The sequence below is a fragment of the Ranitomeya imitator genome, chromosome 3 (assembly GCF_032444005.1).
Source record: "Ranitomeya imitator isolate aRanImi1 chromosome 3, aRanImi1.pri, whole genome shotgun sequence".
Taxonomy (NCBI): Eukaryota; Metazoa; Chordata; class Amphibia; order Anura; family Dendrobatidae; genus Ranitomeya; species Ranitomeya imitator.
The window spans coordinates 396985701-396995649 of NC_091284.1; the positions used below are offsets into that span (position 1 = coordinate 396985701).

General features: G+C 45.9%; 1 protein-coding gene across 4 annotated transcripts in view; it reads right to left on the reverse strand.

Moving 5' to 3' along the window:
* Nucleotides 1–8938, reverse strand: part of KHDRBS1 (KH RNA binding domain containing, signal transduction associated 1) — a 32777-nt gene extending 23839 nt beyond the window's left edge. For 2 of the 4 annotated variants that reach the window (XR_011319287.1, XM_069757021.1), the window contains exon 1: nt 8551–8754. Coding sequence is in view for 2 of the 4 variants with exons in the window: in XM_069757021.1 (XP_069613122.1) it covers nt 8551–8644 (94 nt within the window). In the remaining 2 variants the exon portion in view is untranslated. Of the gene's footprint in view, nt 1–8550 lie in introns of all 4 variants that reach the window. The other 2 variants (XR_011319288.1, XM_069757022.1) reach the window with 2 other exon arrangements.
* Between the last annotated feature and the right edge of the window lie 1011 nt (nt 8939–9949).

The window sequence follows — 9949 nt, forward strand, 5'->3', positions numbered from 1 at the left end:
CTCCACCAATCAACATCCTCAAGATAAGGGCCATTCTTCTTTCCCCCCCGCCATTGGGAAAGACTTCTCAGGGGTCTGCCAATTCGATTACAGTAAGACAATGTCACGGCGGTGGCATATCAATCACCAGGGAGGAACCCTGAGTCTTTTGGCTATGGCCTAGGTATCCACAATTATCCTCTAGACCAGGGCTCCCCAACCTGTAGCTCGGGAGTCACATGTGGCTCGCGGCCCCATGAATTGTGGCTCACGACTGTGCCAGTTTGATGCATTAGGTCCAGGTCTAGCAAAAAGGTATAAAGAGCACATCTTAAAATGGTGAATTTTGTTAGTAGCCCTGCACAGAATTGCAGATCTGGATGCACATTTACTGGTCTTAGGGGTTTAGAGATGTTTTAGGTATGGTACGCTGGAGGTTTGTACTACCTGTTAGAAGAGGTGCTCAAAGCTGGATGTGACAGTGTGTTGGGAAAATACCCCTGGATCTCAGTGTACTGCTGTGGAGTGATTTCTGTGGAAAAGCTTTGGTTATCATTATGCCTGTAATGGGGGCTTTGGTTGACACTACTTTGAAGGAGGTGGGAGCTGGATGTGACCCTCAGTGCTGAATGTGGCTCGCGACCCTCTCTCTAAGCTGAATGTGGCTCTCAAGGTCAGAAAGGTTGGGGACCAATGCTCTAGACAGGTGACAGGTCTGGTAATATCTGCAGCGCATATCTCTGGCTGGACAAATGGGCCACCGACTTTCTCAGCCACTAGGGTCTTGAGATGGGAGAGTGGTCTCTACATCAGGAAGTCCTCCATCAGATTTGACTTCGATGGGTCGCTCTGGATGTAGACTTCATGGCATCTTGCCTGAACATCAAGGTTCCACGTTCGTTTCCAGGTACTGCAATCCTCTCGCGGTGGGCGCCAGCGCTCTGGCAATATCATGGTCACAGTTTGTTCTTCCCTATCCGTTTCCTCCTCCTTCTTCCCAGGCTGTTGAAGATCAAGGTGGAAGGGGTGCTGGTCATTCTGATAGCACCGGAGTGGCCAAGGAGGTCGTGGTTTGCAGAGATCGTCAGTCTTCTCACAGACACCCCTTGGTGGCTCCCAGACAGACCAGATCTTCTGTCCAAAGAGCCGTTCTGCATCTAAAATTCTCGGTCGCTTGATTTAATGGAGTGACTGTTTAAACTGCAGTTCTAACAGCAACTGGGTTTTCAAGTTGGGTGATTCAGACCACGATTTCTATTTTGTCTTGGAAGGAGGTATTTGTGGCCATCACCTCCATTAGGAACGTTTTGGAATTGGCAGCTCTTTCCTGTCTCCCCCCCCCCCCCCCCCCCTCCTTTCTGGTTCTTCACCAGGACAAGGTGGTTTTGTGGCTTCTACCTTCCTTCACAAGATGATGTCCACATTACACCTAAATGAGGATATTGTCCTTCCTTTGCTCGGCTTAGACTCTCCTCTGGAGTGTTCATTGAACAGGTTACAACTGGTCAGGGCAGTGTGGGTCTATCTGACAAAGACTGGCCCCTTTAGGAAGGCAGACTGTCATTCCAGAGAGTGCACATAGAGGCATTCCAGCCTCCAAGGCTACGATTGCTAGCTGGATGCGGACAGCAGTTTTGGAGGCATATCAATTTTGGAGGCATACGGTGTCTCCCCCTGGGATTAAGGCACACTACATGGGCAGTGGGCGCCTCCTGGGCGGTACACCACAGGGCATCACCCTGAAACTCTGCAAAGCAGCAACCTGGTCCTCAATTCACAGGGTCCATAACCTACGCTTCAGTGGACACCAGCCTAGGTAGAAGGATATTGCAGGCGGCAGTGGTGACTTTTCCGACCTGAACGAATTTCTGCTGTTCCTTCCCCAAGGACGTCCCATGGTTTCATGTGTCCACCAAGGAAGTAATAGACTGTTTCTCAGAGCCTTCATTGGGTGGACACAGCACCCTCCCATGTTTAACAGCTTTAATTACTGTGCTATATTGCTACAGTTTGAGTTGTGTGTTTGTTTCCTTTACCTGTTGTTGCTCATACAGCTTTCTCACTGATTAATCTAGTGCCAGTCGGTGGGGTGTACACGGACTAGGAAGAGTTAATTTTTTGTGCATAGTGTCAGCAGCATAAACCCATGGTTTCCGGTGTCTCCCAATGAAGGCTCCAAGAAACAGATTTTAAGGAGAGTAACCAAAAATCCTGTTTTCGCATTAATCCAGAGCTGCTGCAGTATTCACTAAGCCAACAATTATTGTGGTTACGGCTTAGTAAGGCTCAGCAGTGCTGGATTAATATGAAGACGAAGATATCACTTTCACTGCAAGAGTACCACAGAGCATTGTTGGATTAAATCACCCAGACGTTTGGGCTTATCACTGAATGAGGCTGGCAGACTTACTCTGAGCTTGTGACAGTTACCTCTGACTTCTGGTCAGTCAGAAGTTGGTCACAAGATGGCGGCACAGAATACAGCGCTGGAAACAGCTGAAGACAGCAGATGGCGAGTATAAATTAGGGTCAGGGAACTTACAGTAGTGGCATCACTTTAGTGCTTAAAGAGAAACAAAAAATGCTGGAGTGGTTCTTTAAGAAGCACCAGGAAAGCATCAATAGAAGTGTGGGAGGCACATTTAGATCCTTCTGTTATAAAGCTGCCCAAAAAAGAAAAATCACTGCTTTTATTCTTACCTAAACTTGTAGCAGCAGGTCAAAATTACTTGAGTTTCTCACCACCCTTTTGCCCAATACAAACAAACGTTAAAAACCCTAAGGCGGGTAGTGTTTATACATAGTACAGAAAACTGCCGTGAAAAATCAACCATGGAGCCTAGACAATTATGGAATAGACAACAGCAAAGTTTACCATAACATAAGGGACTAATTGAACAGCAAATATTAAAAGTCAACAGCAGATGTAATACTGTAATAATGCTGAAAAATCAAACAATTCCACATTTAAAAGTAATACCCCAAGGTAACACATTGTTGCTCAGCAACAAAGCAACATGGAGCCAATTTATTACTGGAGCCCTTGGTCGCATATTCCATCCCCATCAGCACAATGAAAAGATGACTAAACCTGGAACCCATCAGCTTATTCATAGTAGATGATCCATCGGCAACATGAATCAGACACTGGCTGTGTTATAGAACAGATAAGATGTAGCGGCACCAGGGAACCTGCAGTATTTGAGTTGGTTATGCGACCAGTTATTAAAGCCGAGCGGTGTATTGAACGGTAGCAGATGTTCAGCAAAAAAAAATTATTAATAGTCCTTTATTCCATACTATGGGACATGGACAGGCTGTGCAGCATTGCAAGGAATGCAGGGAGAAAGGGACAGGACTGCTGTTTTGCACTAGTACAACGCAGGTTATTGCAGCCATGCAAGTCTTACTCTTGAAAACCTATAGCAGCCAAGGATAGAGAGTCAGATGATGCGGGCAGCTTCTCCCTGACCCACAAGACTCTTTGTATGTGTATAAGGAAAGACCTGTCAATTTGACCGCTGATCAGGACAGCCACCAGGGGCCTGCCTTGGACTAATCATCTGAGCTGCATAATCCTTGGCTGGCATGCCATAGCAGTCCAAGGAAAGCATACAAGGGTATAATAAAACCAGTGTCATTGTTCATGCTGCTCATGGTTCAGGAAGCATCAGTTGACAGATTCCCTTGAAAAGTCCATCGGCATTCAGAGCTGTGGACTGGTTTTGTGTTTGTTTTATTGCTGTGGCAGTGGAAAAGATCTAGAGGGAATGTACACTATTTTTTAATCTTTATGCTTCGGGTTATTTTTGCATCTTTTATTTTGAAAGACATGGTAAATGGTTGTCATGTTAACTACTTGGCAAGCATCCAGCCTGTACTTCAAAAGAGGTAAGCACAACCTTTGAAAGCACATTCAGCTTAATGCAGTTTTCAGTGCAGACTGTGCCAAAATCCAACAAAACTCAAATCGTCTTTCCATAAGCTTCCTATCCATTTTAATGTGAAAACAGCTATATTGCACTTGATTTTTGCGCGGCTTTTAAGACATAATAGCAAGTCACGTAAATTTGGTGCCAATTAAAACAGCCTGTTACTAATTTCAGCCACAAAAATCTACATCACAACTACGTGAACACACCCTAAGAGTTGTCTACAAGCCCATTGCAGTCACTGAATATCCTAAAGCAGATGACCCTACAGTGCAAGGATTAAGTGAAATTACACATTTGGCTCCGCAGATTTAATACAGTGAGATCTGACATTTGGTAAATACCATGATATATTTAATGTCAAATTATAACTAAGCCGCCCTTTTTATTACAGCTTTTATAAGGTCATTTGTCACCAGCCAATCCCAGTGTAACCAGAATATGTTATGCCAACAGTGATCAAAACGTTACTCAAATAATCTCATGCAATTTACTATTCATACACCCATCTGCAATACAGTATACAGCAAGTAAGAGTAAATCTATATAATATATACACACAAATTCCTCTGAGGCATGAAACCAGGCTACACATGCTGGCAGACCTCAGACAAAGAACAGCTGCTCCAGGGAGGAGGGGGATCACTGAGGCTCAGGCAGCTTCCACACACAAAGCAGCCCTGTGTGCAGAGCGGCCATTCAGACTAGAGATGTGGGCTGGTAGGAACCAAATCAACAAACCACAACTGGAGACAGATGTGCACTGGGTACTTGTGACACCATGAACATGGCACAAAGGGACTGGGCTAAAAAGACCCTGATCCGATCAGTTTACAGAAAGTAAGGGTAACAGATACTCAATCTTTTCTAAATGTCAGAACCACATAGCCAACCTAAGCCAAAACAGTTACCAAGATTTATGCTTACATGCCTGTGTTCATTACTGAAGAACTGGGTCAATAGATGAGGGACCTTCCTGGACCCACCATTAAATTACGTACTTCATTTTGTAAAACCCAAGATTCACACTATCCCCCCACGCCCATGTATGCCATGGCTAAGATGGCACAACGATCAGATGCCACTGTGTGCTGCTGGGCTCCTCCTTCCCTCAGACAAGCCAAAGTATTAAGAGCGCAGCAGCCCAATAGTGGCCACTGACTCGCTGCAGGGCTCACATGACAAATACCCAGCACCAACATCTCTGGAACAGAGTAGGAGGAGAGGATCTGTTAGGTGTAACAAGCAGTGAAGTAGCTATCCAGCCATATTACTGACTTGCTAATTGGAAAAACTAAAAGTCACCAGCAAGGTCCCTCATTCACCAGTGTACTAGCCAGATAATCCTCATAGGAGCTTTTAATCAGGGTCTCAGGGGCCAGTTAGCCCTGGTCCAGAGAATCATGCCCAGAACAGGCAACACTGGCCATAAGTGACAGCCATGTAAGTGCACCTTACATCTGTATGCTTCCTACAGGGGCTTACATTATTTGTAGGTCCTCGAGTCTGCATTCAGAGCAGAAGTGCATGATTTAGGGGGTTGTGCAGAACTTCTAAAGTGTGCTTAAGGCACAGAATCTTGTGTCGTACACAGGCAAGTGAAAAACTGATGGGATCACTAGAGCAGAAGAAGCACTACAGTAAGGCTATATTCACACTTTGCGGATCCGCAGCAGTTTCCCATGAGTTTACATTTCAATGTAAACCTATGGGAAACAAAAAACGCTGTGCACATGCTGCAGAAAAATCCGCGCGGAAACGCTGCGGATTACATTCCGCAGCATGTCACTTCTTTTCTGCGGATTTTCAGCTGCTCCAATAGAAAACTGCAGTTGAAAATCCGCAGAAGAAAACGCAGTAAAAACCGCGATAAATCCGCAGTGAAAACGCGCTGCGGTTTTCACTGCGGATTTTGGAATTCTGCTGCGGAAAAATCCGCAGTGGAATCTGCAAAGTGTGAACATAGCCTTAGGAGTTTAGACTGATCAGGGCAGAAGAAAACTGATTTGGGCAAAAAAATCATTTTAGTTTCTTATTTTAACTTGTGCTGTCAGTTTGTAAATAAAAAGTGAAATAAATATTCCAATATTTAGTTACTATCAAAGATTACTTGGGGAATAAAAAAGAAAAGACAACATTTAATAGATTGCGCCCATATTGGCTGAGCCCTTCTCTCTAAGGCTAGGTTCACATTGCGTTAATGCAGCCCGCTCAACGCATACATTAAACGGACTGCGTTAACGCAAGTGCCGAAAAAGATTACGTTTATGCGATGGCGCTAGCGCAGATGCTTTATCTGTACTAGCGGTGATGGACCCGAAAACGCTGCAGACTGCGTCCTAGGGTCCGTCACAGAATGACGCACATCGCTAATGCATGCTGATTATGACGTGTTAGCGATGCGCTACATAATGGCAGTTAATGGGTGCACTAACGCATCCGTTACATAGCGTTAGTGCCGCTGTGTAACGGATGCAGTCAGCGCATTGCCATTAACGCAATGTGAACCTAGCCTAAGGCACTTTCAATAGAGGTGGACCCTGGCCAATAAAGTTTGTAGATCTAGGCCCAAGAGAGGAGACTTAAAAGGGACTGTCACCTGAATTTGGAGGGAACAATCTTTAGCCATAGGGGCGGGGTTTTCGGGTGTTTGATTCACCCTTTCCTTACCCGTTGGCTGCATGTTGGCTGCAATATTGGATTGAAGTTCATTCTCTGTCCTCCGTAGTACATGCCTGCACAAAGCAATCTTGCCTTGCGCAGGCGTGTACTATGGAGGACAGAGAATGAACTTCAATCCAATATTGCAGCCAGCGGGTAAGGAAAGGGTGAATCAAACACCCGAAAACCCCGCCGCTATGGCTGAAGATTGTTCCCTCCAAATTCAGGTGACAGAGTCCCTTTAATTTAGGTTACCATCTAAAAAGGTCACCCTGTCACTGGCAGTTGGGCTCACACCATTTGATCAAAATGACAAAACTCATGGTATAGCCAATATAGCACTAATGCATGATGCAGTTTCAATGTTCAGTGATAAGCCACCGAGTACTGCTACATTTGCTTGTATGCTATACATAGATCATGGATACAAAACTGAAAATTGTAGTCAGAGGCCAACCCAAGCGACGCGCAGGTCAGAACTCCGCGGCCCAGGTTGTTGCTGGGTGGCCAATACATTTCACTTGAATGATAAAGCGCAGAACTCCGCCACTAAGCAGCGGGCAGGCTCCTGTGTTCTGCCCCACACAATTTAGCTCATGGTGCTGTAGTTTTAGCCGATTTGTAGAGGTGCTGGGTGTCACGCCACCAACTAGCTCATATGGGTGAGCAATCATACAGCTGGGTCAATATTTCACTGATATCACCTTCAAGGACACTTTGTACATTAATAAGCAGACATGTCCCATTTATCCACGTCTACCTCTACCCAATAACTAGCACTGATCGACTACATACACAAGTTAATCGATGAGGTTTAATTACCTCTTTACAAGATCACTGTCACTTCCCCCGTACAGCGTCATGTTGTGTCACTACATTTGATCACCCGATGAACCAACAGTTTGCTCCTCAACACTGGCTGATAATTGGGAATCCTGAGCTTTCCTACAAACACTTATTCACAGTCTTCTACCATTTGTCATAGATACTGTGGGCATGTTGGCATAATGGGGTATTTTAACAAATGGATCAGACTCAACCGTGACCCTATGACTAGCGGATTCTCTGCCAATCATGAAACAAACATTGTTATGGCCAAAACATAACACATCACCCTAACTAGGCATGTGCAGACGGGGAAGGTCTTACTAAACCCAACTCGGACTGGTTAGTCACTCAGCCACATCTGGGTCCCATAACTACAGCAGCGAGACTACAACTCCGGGAGCTCAGGAAGCAACGGCATCAAGCCCCCCACTGGACAAGCCATCCCAGGTGGCGAGGAGCTAATCGTGGGGTCCTGCAAACTAGAGACCACCCGTGCAATCAGTAGGAAGAGGGATGGAGGATTTCCCATCTACTAAAAGAATCACTCACGGCCCTTTCTTGTAAGACGTGTGGACACAGTCACGTGATCCTCGACTATGGCTGTAAGAAGAGGGCTGAGAATGGGGGAAGGGGTCATTGTCTATAGGAGTGATCAACTGAAGGAGAATCAGAGCCCAACTGTGGAACGTTAAAGGGTTAAAAATATATACACATAATTTGGGCTTCATTAGAAGTTTATTCAGCAGTTGCTGTCTTATAGCCAACTACTGATTTTGGACTACAGACATTAACATTTAACTCAAAGACAGAGATTATATATATAGATATATAGATAGAGAGAGATACACACATATATATATATATATATATATATATATATATATATATATATATATATTACACACACCCATACACATACATACATATACACATATATTAAATTCTATACCACATATGAAGAAAAATCCCCTCACCGACAAAAAAAAAAAGCGGCCGAGCCCTCACAGGTTGGCGCCTGCTAGCGAGCCCAGCATGGCCGAGGTTGTGTAACCGCCATGTTCCCGGACGGGCCCCGCCACAGGCCGCGCTCTCCCGCAGTGTTCCCGCCCGCCCCACTCACTGCGCAGCCACGTCCTCCCGGGATACTAACCGCTCGCCAGGAGACTCATCGCGTGTGTGAAGGACGGGTCCAGGCTGTCCTTCTCCGCCATCAGCTCGGGCAGGTACTTGGCCTCGGACTCCATGGTTCTCTTAGTGTCTGACCACACACGAATCTATTTGTGAAACAGGCCGAGCGCTCCCTTCTCTCCAGATAAAAGCAGCGAGGGTGAACCGCCCAGCGGAAGTGACGTCAGGAAACGCCTAGGCTAGAGGAGGGAGAGCGTCACTAGGGTTCACTCAGAGCGCGAACACTCCTGTCTCCAGTGCAGGCGCCATTATGTGTGGGACAACTGCACCTGCTTCCGTGCTGTTTGAACGCATTTGGTCTCCAGTCTGTTGCCAAGGAGCAATAGAGACAATTTCTGCACCATTTGTACAAGAGGTAGCCCCCTAGCGTCACAGAAAAGAGCTGCTTCCGCTCCAGTAGATGGTCGCTGCTGGAGACCCTGTACCACGTGCTACGGCATTGTCTGAAGTGGAGCCTGCGCCGTGTCAGGATTGAGGCCCTGCTGCATGAAATGCCACAATCGCACAAGCTATAGGAGGACTGTTAAGGCCATGTTCACACTAGCAGTATTTGGTCAGTATTTGTAAGCAAAAACCAGGAGTGGGTGATAAATACAGAAGTGGTGCATATGTTTCTATTATACTTTTCTCTGATTGTTCCTCTCCTGGTTTTGGCTTACAAATACTGATGTAAAATACTGACCAAATACTGAATGTGTGAATGTGGTCTTATATGTATTCACTCATCAATAAAACATACCGTGCCTGCAAGTCACACCCTGTGTGAGGGACACTTACACCATAGATGGATCCCATTCATTAAAGGGAACCTGTCACTCCCAAAATCGATGGTGAGGTAAGCCCACCTGCATCAGGGGCTTATCTACAGCATTCTGTAATGCTGTAGATAAGCCCCCGATGTATCCTGAAAGATGAGAAAAAGAGGTTAGATTATTTATATAGCACCATTGATTCCATGGTGCTGTACATGAGAAGTAACTGTAACTGTAATACAAGTTACAGATATCACATACAGTAAACAAACTAACAATGACGGACTGATACAGAGGAGCGAGGACCCTGCCCTTGTGGGCTTACATTCTACAGGATGGTGGGGATGGAGACAGTAGGTCGAGGGTTGCAGCAGCTCCGGTGTTGGTGATGCAGTATCTCCGGTAGTGATCAGGAGGCAGCGGGCTTTCATGAAGAGATGGGTTTTCAGATTCTGTCTGAAGGATCTGAATGTGGTTTACTCACCCAGGGGCGGTCCGGGGCCTCCCATCTTCTTTCGATGACGTCCTCTTCTTGTCTTCACACTCCGGGGCAGGCATACTTTTTCTGCCCTGTTGAGGGCAGAGCAAAGTACTGCAGTGCGCAGGCGT